This window comes from Perissodus microlepis, chromosome 3 (genome assembly GCF_051167445.1).
Source record: "Perissodus microlepis isolate ML-2025 ecotype Zambia chromosome 3, ASM5116744v1, whole genome shotgun sequence".
NCBI lineage: Eukaryota > Metazoa > Chordata > Actinopteri > Cichliformes > Cichlidae > Perissodus > Perissodus microlepis.
The window spans coordinates 9,734,890-9,749,087 of NC_140463.1; the positions used below are offsets into that span (position 1 = coordinate 9,734,890).

Genomic DNA, 14,198 nt, shown 5'->3' on the forward strand with positions numbered 1-14,198 from the left:
GCACAGATCCTCTCTTTTCCTGAGTCCTTAGCAATTCTCCTTCCCACGATGACGTTTTCTTCGAGGCCAAGGAAAAGAGTTTGGGAAAAGGAGATAGGCCCTAATTTTGAAATTTTAAATAACACCCACGTGGTTACGTTGTCCAGCTGAGTCACGTGGCCGCACAGCAACAAATCACTGCAGAGCCGGAAAAGGAGGCGGAGCAAAGTGTGTGTGCCGGAGAGGAGTCGAGCAGAGAGAGCTGCTTTTTCATGAAACGGGAGTAAAGTAGTAAGCTTACAGGAACATATACCACTACCAACGTTGGGATTAATTTCTGCATCGATCAGCACATCCTTGTCTCCTGGATCGTAGCTCAGATCAGCGTGAACCACGTGGGTCTCTGCTCCCTGATCGGTTTCTTAAGACTTACAGCTTCATCACGGAGTTTCTCTCGGTTTGTGGGCTCATCTAAAGGTAAGCATCGAGCTAACTTTAATGTGGGTTCAGTTTATATTGAGTTTAGCTCTGTTGAGAAATAATAGATTGCTTGCTATACATTGGAGTTAGACAGACTGTAGAGTTTGTGATTGCTTGCAACGTTAGAATATGGCGGTTGCTAGAGGGTAAGAACAAAAGGATGGGGTGCAGGGCAGGAGAACAACCAACCCCCAGGACAGGAAGCCACGGGTACAAGCGTGGGGGAGGGCAATCAGTCATTGAAATAGGACTTCATAGGACGATCTCCAGATGCATCCAGGGCTGGACTGGGACAAAAAAATCGACCCGGGCATTTTGACTGAGACCGGTGTTCCAGCTTAACTGGCGTCGCAGATTAACTGGCTTTGGACGAACAAATGTGTGGCAGCACGGGCAGGGCTGGACTGGCCATCGGGCATACCCAGCATTTGCCCAGTGGGCCGCTCTTGATTTTTCGTTTTTATGGGCCGATGGGGTTTTATTTCTTTTCTCTTTTTTACGGTATAAATGAATGGTGGGGGATTGGCCAGTTGGTTATGATCAACTCTGGGCTGGACCAATTACAGCCGAGTAAGTCGAACTAAAGTTGAGGTGAAAAGCAAGGCGGTTTGTCCCGTACTACTTCAGCTAGAAAGTTGCTAATTAGGGCCCGAGCACTGACAGTGCCAAGGCCCTATTGTATCTGCTCTGTTTATTATTATTAGGGCCCGAGCACTGACAGTGCGAAGGCCCTATTGTATCTGCTCTGTTTATTATTATTATTATTATTATTATTATTATTTCGGCAAATGAATCGGCCTTTTGAGGGCCTAAACATGCTCAAAAACTCATGAAATTTTGCACACGCGTCAGGTCTGGTGAAAATTTACGTATTTTAATGTTCTCAGACATGGCCAGGGAAAATTGGCTCAGTAGCGCCACCTAGAAAAATGAAAAACGCGAGCCCCCGGTATGGGTATGACCTACATGTTTGAAAGTCGGTACACATATATAACGTTCAGAGTCGAACAAAAAAGTCTATTATGGCCATGTCCTAAACCCAACAGGAAGTCCGCCATTTTGGATTGAAGGTGACATTTTGGCTCTGATTTTACCGTTTCCATGCCTTGTACTTTAACGAACTCCTCCTTGGGATTTGGTCCTATAAACTTCAAATTTGGACAGTGCCAACTACACACCTGGGCCATGTTAAATTGCGGAGCTTTTGAGTTTTCACAATACGGTGACGCCGTGGCGCCGCGGCGAATTTCAATGACTCGCCATGAAAATCTTATTGCCTCTCATTCTGTCATACATTGTCCGAGCTGGACCAAAGAGTACACATATGATAAGGCTCCACCCCTGAACATATTTCAACTGCCATATTTGACATCAGGGACAGCGCCACCTAGTGGGAACAGGAAATGTCATGTTTTACACTTTGGGGTACAGTATTGTGATGGGTGACATCTGCAGCCTCAAATTTCTCCAGAAAAGCCTTAAGGAGTTGGTCTTGGGTTACAGTGAAAACTGTGACTTTTCGCGAAAGGGTGTGACCCCAGCAGCATGGCGAACTTTCATGTCTCGCCATGGAGAAACAAATTAGTATAACTCAATGAAATCCAAGCTGATCAGAACCAGACTTTACAGGTATGATGTCAGACCCGCCCTGAACAGATTGATGTGCCCATTGTCAGGAGTAAGCAGAGCGCCACCTAGTGGCAACAGGAAATGTCATGTCTTTCACTTTGTTGTACTGATTTTCACAGGTTCATCGTGGACACCTCAAAAGCGGTGAATATTAACATGGGTCCCTCGTGATGCTTCAGTGCGAAAATTGTGCCTTTAAACTAAACGGCGCACCCTGGTGGCAGCGCAGTTCACCATGAAAGATGAAGTGGCTTTTGAGGGGCTTGGAAAGTTTATAGAGGCTTTAAATTTGGCCCACACCTCCAATGTGATGAACGCTTTGTTGTTATGTAACCATTTTCCTTGAATAGCGCAAAATGGCTCCACAGCGCCCCCTACAAAATTTCAAAACCACAGCCCCTGCTCTGTGTTTTATCTATGAGTCTGAAACCTGGTAAGCTTATAGGAGATATCAAGATGTACAAAAAAGTCTCTTGGAGCAATATCCCAAATCCAACAGGAAGTCAGCCATTTCAAAATTAATGTGTAATTTTGGCGACATTTTCCCCTCTTTTCAGGCACCGTACTTTGACGAACTCCTCCAAGGGATTTCATCAGATTGATGCGATCTCCTGTATGTGGCATCTAAAGACCTTTGTGATGTTAAATTGCGAAGCTTTTTACGTTCAGGGAAACGGGGTGGTCATGGCGGCACGTGGAGTTTCAATCACTCGCCAAAAAGCAGTAATCTGCTGTCACTCAAAAACACAATGTTCAATCTCTCCCAAAGGTCATAGGCGTGATGAGACTCAAGCTCGGAAATGTTTGTTATGCCACTTGTCAGTAATGGTTAGAGCGCCACCTAGTGGGGTGACTATAATCATGATTGAATGAGATGAAATGTTAGCTGGTGGTTAAAGGCATGAATTCCATCAATGTGACATCAGATCGGACGTGCTGGTTTTAGGTGTTGGCCGTGGCTCGACGCGCCGGGGGTGCGAGGGCCCTTATAACGCTGCTTGCAGCTTTAATTATTATTAGGGCCCGAGCACTGACAGTGCGAAGGCCCTATTGTATCTGCTCTGTTTATTATTATTATTATTAGGGCCCGAGCACCGAGAGTGCGAAGGCCCTATTGTATCTGCTCCGTTTCTTCTTCTTCTTCTTCTTCTTCTTCTTCTTCTTCTTCTTCTTCTTCTTATTATTATTATTATTATTATTATTATTATTATTATTATTATTATTATTATTATTATTATTATTATTATTATTCAGGTAAAACAAGGGCCTTTTTGAGGGCCTAAACATGCTCAAAAACTCATGAAATTTTGCACACGCGTCAGGTCTGGCGAAAAATTACGTATTTTAATGTCCTCAGACATGGCCAGGGAAAATTGGCTCAGTAGCGCCACCTAGAAAAATCTAAAACGCGAGCCCCCGGTGTGGGTATGACCTACATGTATGAAAATTGGAACACATATCTATCGTTAGCAGACGCATAAAAAAGTCTATTATGGCCATGTCCTAAACCCAACAGGAAGTCCGCCATTTTGGATTGAAGGTGACATTTTGGCTCTGATTTTACCGTTTCCATGCCTTGTACTTTAACGAACTCCTCCTTGGGATTTGGTCCTATAAACTTCAAATTTGGACAGTGCCAACTACACACCTGGGCCATGTTAAATTGCGGAGCTTTTGAGTTTTCACAATACGGTGACGCCGTGGCGCCGCGGCGAATTTCAATGACTCGCCATGACAATCTTATTGCCTCTCATTCTGTCATACATTGTCCGAGCTGGACCAAAGAGTACACATATGATAAGGCTCCACCCCTGAACACATTTCAACTGCCATATTTGAAATCAGGGACAGCGCCACCTAGTGGGAACAGGAAATGTCATGTTTTACACTTTGGGGTACAGTATTGTGATGGGTGACATCTGCAGCCTCAAATTTCTCCAGGAAAGCCTTAAGGAGTTGGTCTTGGGTTACAGTGAAAACTGTGACTTTTCGCGAAAGGGTGTGACCCCAGCAGCATGGCGAACTTTCATGTCTCGCCATGGAGAAACAAATTAGTATAACTCAATGAAATCCAAGCTGATCAGAACCAGACTTTACAGGCATGATGTCAGACCCGCCCTGAACAGATTGATGTGCCCATTGTCGGGAATACGCAGAGCGCCACCTAGTGGCAACAGGAAATGTCATGGCTTTCACTTTGTTGTACTGATTTTCACAGGTTCATCGTGGCCATCTCAAAAGCGGTGAATATCACCATCAGTGCCTCATGATGCTTCAGTGTGAAAATTGTGACTTTAAACTGAACGGCGCACCCTGGTGGGAAGGCGGTTGACCATGAAAAATGAAGTGGCTTTTGAGGGGCTTGGAAAGTTTATATAGGCTTTAAATTTGGCCCACACCTCCAATGTGATGAACGCTTTGTTGTTATGTAACCATTTTCCTTGAATAGCGCAAAATGGCTCCACAGCGCCCCCTACAAAATTTCAAAACCACAGCCCCTGCTCTGTGTTTTATCTATGAGTCTGAAACCTGGTAAGCTTATAGGAGATATCAAGATGTACAAAAAAGTCTCTTGGAGCAATATCCCAAATCCAACAGGAAGTCAGCCATTTTAAAATTAATGTGTAATTTTGGCGACATTTTCCCCTCTTTTCAGGCACCGTACTTTGACGAACTCCTCCAAGGGATTTCATCAGATTGATGCGATCTCCTGTATGTGGCATCTAAAGACCTTTGTGATGTTAAATTGCGAAGCTTTTTACGTTCAGGGAAACGGCGTGGTCATGGCGGCACGTGGAGTTTCAATCACTCGCCAAAAAGCAGTAATCTGCTGTCACTCAAAAACACAATGTTCAATCTCTCCCAAAGGTCATAGGCGTGATGAGACTCAAGCTCGGAAATGTTTGTTATTTTTCCACTCTTTTCCCCTGTCTGTGGCTACTCTTTGTGCCTCCATGTTTGTGCATGTCAGCACCTCTTCTATTATATTATCAGACATGAACATCTTCCATACATCTATTGGGGAGACAGTACTAAACCCAGGTGCAAGCCCTGGCTGACTAATTCAGAATATTGTGGCTAGAGCAGTAAGAGGGGCTCATTCTGTTGGACTCAATATCCATTTCCTCTTCAGAGGACTCATCTGAGGACTCCTCTGTGTCTGACTGGCCTTGTTCAGTGGGGGGGACAATAGTCTGGGTCCTCTATATCTGAGATGTCCGAGTCAATGCCTCCGATGGGCTCTTCATCCCATCCATCTTGGATCATTTGTAGGCAAAGGTCCACAGGGATCCTAGCTGGCCTCATAGCAGCCATGTTACTTTAGATATTAAAAAAAAAAACCCATCAGAAAGTACAATGTTTGAAATGCACAGAAAACTATAAACAGGGCTGCACATAAGTGGTCCGCAGGTGCGCATTCGCTGTCAAAATAAAAGACGCATACCAGATAAGAAGTTGGAATGCTCGTTTGCGTACATTAGATTTTCTGGAGGAGGACAGACATTTGTTCAGAACTCTTAAAGATGTTGAAGAAGCAAGCTCTGTAAGCAATTACTTTGGTGTTCCTCCACCGCAAAAGAAGCGCATATTCTCAGAATTTCTGGGAATACTTTTTTTTTGACAGCCAATGCGCACCTGCAGACCACTTATGTGCAGCCCTGGCTATAAATCATATATGTTACTGTGTAAAAATTAATTCCTGATCCTTTAGAAGTGTAAGTCAGAGTTGCTTAGAATGAAAGTTTCCATAGGAACTGCTTGGGGTCATTTTTGACCCCACTTGTGGAAGAGTGGGGTAGTGATACAAAAACAGCCTTTTCTTTAAATTAATGAAAAAATTAAAAAAAGTGCAAATGGCCTCATGTTACAAACATATTTTATGAGGAATACCTGGAATATGAATATATTACAACTTTTCATTTTAAAGATTTTGAAGAAAAACAACCCGTGGGGGTGCATCTAAGGGTTAAGCTTGATCAGCTGTTGTTAGAATTTATTTAATATTACTTTCTAGTATCAGTTGATGTTTGCTGGTGCCACAGCTGTAAAAGCTGGTCATGACATCGGTTTGGATATGTGGTGAGAGGGAAACATGAAGCTGAAACCAGGAGATGTCCTTACTGAATCATCAGAGCTGAACAGGTGATGGAGAAACAGGTTTACCTTTTAGGTGACATCAGGGCTCGCAAAATTTCAAAATCCCTGGTAGCCCTTCGGGCAGGGACTCTTCCGTTTTTGGTAGCCCAGAATAAATTTAAGTAGCCCGAATAAAAAAGAGAGCAATTTTTTGATTGATGTTTTGTTTCCTGTTTTGTTTCCTTTACAATATTATACATTAAAGTATAATATTGTAACAGAAACATTAATCAAAAAATTTTTGAAACCCAAATTACAACATTGTTTAAACATTACAATCATCAACTCAAATACTTGGTTCTACTTGAACAGAAATTTCTATGAACTTGTAAGAACTGTAGAACATTAATCAGTCTGTGTCAGATCCTGAATTTGAAATTTCCACTGAAGTCATGGGTAAGAGGCAAGTGGAACCAAGATCTAGGCCATTTGCTTTTTTGAAGTTTGCAAAGACTGCTAAATCGTGCCAGTGGTACTTCACTCTTTGCAACATAGTACGCTGTTCTAAACAGATTTTTCAGGTTTATTTTTAGCATGTTATTTGCAATTGGTGTTTGTTCTGGGAAAGATATTGCAGACTGAGCAATAATGCATTTTCTTGCATTTCTCATGGGTTCTAATGGGGGCCTTTCTTAAAATTACTGGTCCCAGTAACAAAGGCGCTTGTCGACTCAGAAATCAAGGAAAAACCAACAACACACCCGGCAGAACATTATGTTATTTACACGGGTGCACATAAGTGGTCCGCATGTGCACATTCGCTATCAAAATAAAAGACGCGCACCAGATAAGAAGTTGCAACGCGCGTTTGCGTCCACATAAAAGGCAGTGTTTTTGTCCGCTAGAGTGGGATTTTCACGGCACATTCTGCACCACATCTCTGTGCGTTCATCATTTGTTTGAAGCCAGCTCACCTCCTGGAACCAATTTTCCGAGAATACGTGCTTCTTTTGTGGTTCGGACTCTTTCTGACATTTCTTTGGAGGTGGAGGTAGGGCTGTTCGATATAACGATATATATCGGATGACGATATAAAAACGTCTATCGTTTCATTTTACGCTATCATTAGCGATATCGTTTAGGTGGACTGCTGGACTCCTGGCACCAGCTTTGGGGAGTCTTACCACATAAAATCATTTCAAGGTCAGTAAACACAATCAGAATTCATACATAAGGCATTATAAGGGATTATAAGGGGCACATTCGATTTTCAGAAAAATCAAAGGATTGATTTCAGTGTTGTGTTGTATTTTCCAAAAAACACGGTAATAACGACGGTCCGCTAGCACACTCTACCAAAAATAGTGCTTTGTTGTGTATCTAACGGACGAAAGCTAAACCAGTTCCACACCAGTGAATTTGCAACATTTTTACAAACCAGTTCTGGTTCATCCGTTTCATTCAACAATCCGCTTTCGCCCTTCTCATTCTCCGTCACCGCTGTGCTTTTTCCAGCGATGTGAGTATGAAAACAAAGGCAATGCGCATGCGTGTTTTACCCATATTTTATCGCGGTATTTCATTTTTTTTTTATCGCTGCCCAACATTATACCGGTATTACCGTGAACGGTATGATATGGCCCAGCCCTACTTTTAAAAGTTTACTCTTTGGGTGCCCCACATCAACCATTCGCTGTTTTTCTTAGTTTTTTTCCGAAAAAATTATCCACACCCACCACTGTGCTATGAATTTTGTAATAGGTTGAATATGACCCATCCTTCAAATGCAGGCAAATGAAGGACGGATTTTCGGCCACATTTGGAGCAGCCTTTGAATTTGGAAACCCTTATCACGTGACATAATCGGCCTTCAAATCCCGCTTTCAAAGCTGCAGACTCTGGGGATGTCCAAATTCATGGGCTGCATCCTCTTGAGGCCGCATTTGAAGTACATTTGTAGGATGTGTCCTCAAGAGGACGCATCCTATGGATTTTGACACCTCTTCTGAATTGGAATACAGCCATAGAGTGGGGGGCGGGATCTGGCTGAGGCAGCTCTTACTCCTCATTTAAAGACAGGCAGACCTCCACTGTCATTCTTGTGAGATTTAAGGCGACACAAAATGCTTGGAGAACAAAACTCAATTTTTGTCCTTTAAACAGGGGTTAACAAAACACTAAGAATCATAGTGGTGTTTCCACTTCCACTGCAAATTCTTTGCAGTCTCTCTCCTAGTTCGTTAAAACGTCCTACATGTGTGAGTTGCTGAAGCACATGTCGCGGTTCCCCCTTTTGTGCAAACAAAAGAACGATGGGACTGAGGCAATTTTCCCTCAGGATGGCCAGTCATCACGTGCCTGTGATTCATCAAAACTCACCTGAGAAATCCTGCTCATCAAGGCCGAACTGTTATGGAAATTTTAGAAAACTCGCTGCAACATACCCTGTGAGCTGGGTTTGAAGTGTGTTTAATAAACACATTACAATTTGGGTGGGAACATCCCAGTCAACACAAGGATCATCTCTGAAGTTTTGCCGCCACCCTCACAGACACTCTCAAACAAAGAACATTCCACAGGACATCACGTATCCCTATACCTTCAGTCCAGCTCATCCTTGACCTCAGAGAAAAATTACAACCACCTGTCACCTCCCTTAAAGTAGGCTGTCTGGAGATCTTCCAGTCTACGATGGGTCCACTGTGAAGGTGCAATAACATGGGGCCCACTTGTGATAACATTCTATGTGAATGCATACAACTGATGAACACTGAAGTGAGGAAATAATATTACTATTACTAATGTGATATGATTAATACATAGGAAAAGAAATCTGCCACCACATCATGAAAATAACACACCGGTGGTAAATACACATAGAAATGAACAATTACAAGATTAAGTCTGCATAGCACACAAGTTCATGCGACCCTAGGATGTCGCTGTCATCTTCCTGTTCTTGAAAAAAACATACATACATCCACCCTTTCCTTGTCTGCTTGGAGTAGGTACAATCTTGCATATCAGTGTCAAGTCAGTCAACCATTTGTCCCCATTATCAGTCCAGTCAGTCCCCATATGTTTATTGGTGAAAGGACAACTTCTTCTGTCGACTTAAGTTTCTACTGCCAGTAGTGATGTGTCGGTCGCGAACGAAATGAATCTCAGAGCCGGATCTTTAAAGTGAGCGTCACAAGCTGTAGGGTTTTTTTTTCTTTCTCTCACCCTCTCTGTCGCACTTTTTTCCCCGCTTCACTCCACACGCGAGCCTTGTGCTTTGCGCTGGGAAGAGGGGGGAGGGGCAGTAGTTACGCTCGCAGTAGCACAGGAACAGAGCGAGACAGAAAGAGAGCCAGGGACAACAACATCACATTAGAAAGGTATAGGAATCAACCACAACTATTTTAAGTTGCGGATGATAAAGGATTCAGAAAGTTTATTCATGCAGGCCCATATGAGAGAGAATATGTATCTTCTTTTTGTTTTCGTATTTTAATTTATATTTAATTCTGTTGTGGTTTGCAGTGTTTTGTTTTGTTTCACTTTAAATTTGTTTAAAAAGGAAAAAGATGAAAATTTAAATAGTTAAAAGTTGGGTTTTGTATCATATGATTAATTTATTACATTTTATGTGGAGTGAATAAATAAAAGTATATTTACGGTGGTCCCTAGAGACAAAGCACGTATAAACCCTGAGGCACGCACAAACTCCAAAACACGTACAAAACACAACAGAAGTGCTCCAGGATGCTAGGTGCAGTGTAATTACATTAGTAATTCCTTTTGTGCATAATTTTATATTGTTGTTAATAATAAATTAATTAAAGCAACAAAACAACCTCAAGAGCTGGCTGGGAGGCGAAAGAGCCAGCTCTTTTTAGTGAGCCGAGACGAAAGAGCCGGTTCTCTAAAAAGAGCCGGAAATCCCATCACTAACTGCCAGCAACATGACATCATTTCAAAAAAGAAAAAAGATGAATTCAGAATGGATTACCTTGCTGATTCCTTTTAGACAAGGGACTTAGGACTTACTATCTAATCGTGTCCCACATAGGTGACTTTCTCCAGAGCCCATTGTAATGTGGAGAAGCTCACTTTACCATCGTTTTTAAAGCAACAGTGTTGTATAGCACGTTTAGTTCCAATCATGCAGGCCTGCTTGAAGGAGAGCAGATTCTCAAACCTAACTTTCAGTGCACTCCTCAAACATTAAAAAATAAAATAAAATTCTACAAAATGTAAAAATATGAAAGCCTAGTTTTAGGACTTTTCACTTCCACTTGGTAACAAAAATGCAAGTTTCATCCCATGTAACAAGGTGTATGTCATGGTAAAACCTCCCCTACACATCAGGAACAAGAAACTAAGAATCTACTAGTCTCACTCATTTAATCCCTCTGCTGCATTCTGTTCACCCCTGCTATAATTCAATCATCTTTCCTAATATAATATTAGTCCACTAGTTCATATATTGCTTCTCATCCCACTAAGTGAACCATGAAATCAGAAACACAGGCTTAAAATACTATCTGGTCTTCTTGAGCTTCATTGCATGCGTGTATGTGTTAGTAGGATTAATACATTTTGTGCTCCTTAAAGGTTAAAATATCAATACTACACTCTCAATATCAGGAGAGCAAATCAATATGTCCTTCTTGTTTCAGAAACATCTAAAGTCAGGTTCAGCTAAATCCTAAGCGTTTGCGAGTTCACCAAGTGGATGTAAAGGTGTTGTTAACACCTTCAACAGGTGATGTGATGTGTGCCACTTCTATGATTTTTTGCTAGCCCCATATGGAGGACCACAAGAGCCACGCACATTGAAATAAAGAATTCTGTGCTTAAATAATGAATTGTAGAATACATTCTCCATTTGTGAAATACTTTTTGAATTCCACATTAACAAAGTGATTTTTTTAAATGTTTTTTGAAAACCTCATTACCATCCTAGGGGAGCTAGGATGGTAATGAGGTGCTTGGAAATGTTGTAGTTGGCTGAGTTTATACTGCTACAACATTTCCAAGCTGGACTCCTTTGTGGAACTATGGAAGTCCATATATACAGGGTGTCGCATCCCCTGGGTAAAGGCGGTGACATACAGGACAGTCAGTGGCTTTTTACCTTTCAGGTTCTTGTATGCAACTGATGACTTTCTTTTTGTAGTTGCTTCTGGGGTTTTACCTTGAAGCTTCATGGGTATTGTTGTCACTGAGGAGTGTAGTAATGTTTATTTGCTCTGCTTCTTTTTGTCAGGGATAAAATACAAATATATACTTTTTGTGTCCCAGCTGAGTAACAGGAGGAGAAGAGTCTGGTGGTGCAGCAGAGGAACAATTTCAGCCATTTGGACTCAGCTCAGCCACTACAGTGGAAACAATGTCTTCAACACAGAAGGTGAGAAAAATATCACAGTTACACTGTTATTGAAACTGTGTGTACAGCTGGTTGGTTTTTAATAACACGTTAACAGCAGCATTATCTTTTCCATCCTGGGCTCCTCCATATATACAGAATCTACATTCACAACCAAAAACCACAGAAGTTAGAAGAAAATACAAAGATCATATTTTATCAGCATACATTGAAACAACAATATCATCAGTTGAACTCAAGAATTTTTATGAAGTAAAAGATTTTCTCCACTTATCAGTATTTCTTCAATAATGTCATTTTCAGTACAACTCTCATTGCACATCATTGTAATGTGACACTATCACCACAAGGTGGTGGTAACACACCAACAATGTGTTTTTTGTCACATTAAATTCCACTAATGGAGGGAGTTTCAGTTTGTTCCACGACTGCATTTCACTCACTGCCTCTGTTTGTATCTCTGTCACTGCAGGACCAACATGGAGCGAGAAGTCAGTGCTCTCAGGAGGCCGACAAACCTCACAGAAGAAAGGGAGAGGAAACTTACAGCTGTGACTTGTGTGGAAAGTCTTTTAACCGGGCTGGAAGCTTAAAAAGACACCAACTCATCCACAGTGGAGTTAAACCTTACAGCTGTGATGAGTGTGGGAAGTCTTTTACCCAGGCTGGACACTTAAAAACTCACCAACTCATCCACACTGGAGTTAAACCTTATAGCTGTGATGAGTGTGGAAAGTCTTTTGCCGAGACTCGAGGTTTAAAAAAACACCAACTCATCCACAGTGGAGTTAAAGCGTACAGCTGTGACTTGTGTGGAAAGTCTTTTTTACGGGCTGGAGGCTTAAAAACACACCAACTCATCCACAGTGGAGTTAAAGAGTACATCTGTGGCTTGTGTGCTAAAGCTTTTGCTCGAAATGAACACTTACAGAAGCATCTGGTTACCCACTCTGGAATTAAGGCCTACAGCTGCGACTTTTGTGGAAAAACTTTCAACAACATACAGTATCGAAATATTCACCTACTGATTCACACTGGAAATGATGTTTACTGCTGTGATCAGTGTGGGAAACCGTTTACAACAGATGCACAGTTACAACAACACATGTTTAGCCACACTGAGGAGAGACCTTACAAATGTGACCTGTGTGAGAAGACTTTTAAAACTCCATATCACCTGAAAAGACACCAACAGATCCACACCAGAAAGTAACTCTACAAGTGCAGTTACTGTGAGGATGTATTTATGTTTTATCTTGTAATTTTAACCTGATTGTTTGGAACAAGTCTGATCAGTAAATTTATGGAGTTATACTGAATGAACTGTTTGGAAAAATGAAGAATCATTTTCACTCAGTAAGCTGAGATTTGTAATGTAAACAGTAAAATGTAATTGGACATTGGCAGAGATCACTTACACTGTCTTTCTTTAGAAGCAGAGCAACACAGATGGATCCTGTTCTCAGCCCTGTCGTCACTGTGGTGGTGGGAAAGTTTCTCTGTGACCTTTGTGGAAAAACCTCCAATCATCAACGGGACCTAAAACCACATCAACGTAGACACACTGGAGACAAAATGAACTACTGCAAAGAATGTGGGAGAGGCTTCCACACACCAAGTACATTAAAAATACATGAACTCTTCCACATTGGGGTCAAAAAGCACATCTGTGACCAGTGTGGGTCATGCTTCACCACTGCACGTGAGCTTAAAGAACAAGGATAAGTGAATCCACACAAGAGAGACACCATACAAGTGCAGACACTGTGACAAAAGCTTCTCACAATCAGGTCATCGTAACAAACATGAACGTACACACATGGAAGTGAACTTCAGCTGTGACCAGTGTGACAAGAGCTTCAGGAATCTCAGTTCATACTCCGAACACAAACGATCCCACACTGTAAATAAACTGTTTCACTGTTACCAATGTGCAAAAACCTTCACTTCATTATCTGCTCTGTGCAAACATCAGCCTGATCATGCAGGACTGAAATCACTGGATCACAATGAATCTGAAGAGAGAGAAAGATCCTCTTCTGGTTTCAGAGTCAGACTTAAAAACCTTGAGATCAGGCTCCACAGAGTTCACATGGAATCTGTAGTTTTTATTATGAAATCCTGATAATGTTAAAGCATTCGTTATATTTGATTAACTCTGTGTAAAGTTTGTCTTATTAAATCGTTTGGTGTGAAAAATAAAGAATTGGTCTCAGAACAAGTAGTTTGTTTCCGATTCAAACTAATTTAACTGTTTTCAGTGGTACATGTGGAGGTTTGTCAGAGGAGGAGACTTGGCTGTTCTCCACTCACACTGAACAGAGAGTGTGTTTAAGATACATTGTGATTAACATCTCACACATTCCAATAAAGCTGATGTTCCTGCATTGCAACAGGAGTTTGCAGATGTGTTGTGCACCTTTTTGAAACGCAGCCTGGCGTGAAAGTGTGTTCATGGCCTAACAGGTTGCCTGAGCACAAGAGACAAATTGTGCAAAAGGATTTGGATGAAATGTTGAAAATGCTGTTATCATAGGATGAAGTGAGGATTTGTTCCTCAGTGTTTGGTCTCCTATGCTTATCTGTTTGCCAGATGATTTGTCCCAGCTGTTGAGAGGGGCCGGTTGTCTTTAAGGTACTTCAAGGGAATTAAGGAGTG

At 41.7% G+C, this 14,198-nt stretch overlaps 1 protein-coding gene and 1 pseudogene across 2 annotated transcripts; both read left to right on the top strand.

Annotated features, from left to right (window-relative positions):
* Nucleotides 1-192: 192 nt before the first annotated feature.
* Nucleotides 193-13,763, top strand: LOC146389804 (uncharacterized). 2 transcript variants are annotated; one of them, XM_084913712.1, is made up of 4 exons: nucleotides 193-456; nucleotides 11,455-11,560; nucleotides 12,012-12,771; nucleotides 12,973-13,763. In XM_084913712.1, the coding sequence occupies exons 2-3, from the start codon at nucleotides 11,543-11,545 to the stop codon at nucleotides 12,750-12,752; spliced, it is 759 nt and encodes a 252-aa protein (XP_084769838.1). In that variant the 5' UTR covers nucleotides 193-456; nucleotides 11,455-11,542; the 3' UTR covers nucleotides 12,753-12,771; nucleotides 12,973-13,763. The 2 variants fall into 2 exon arrangements, with proteins under 2 accessions (XP_084769838.1, XP_084769829.1); XM_084913703.1 differs by having other exon boundaries at nucleotides 12,012-13,763.
* On the top strand, nucleotides 12,875-13,763 carry LOC146389805 (uncharacterized; annotated as a pseudogene).
* Nucleotides 13,764-14,198: the final 435 nt, after the last annotated feature.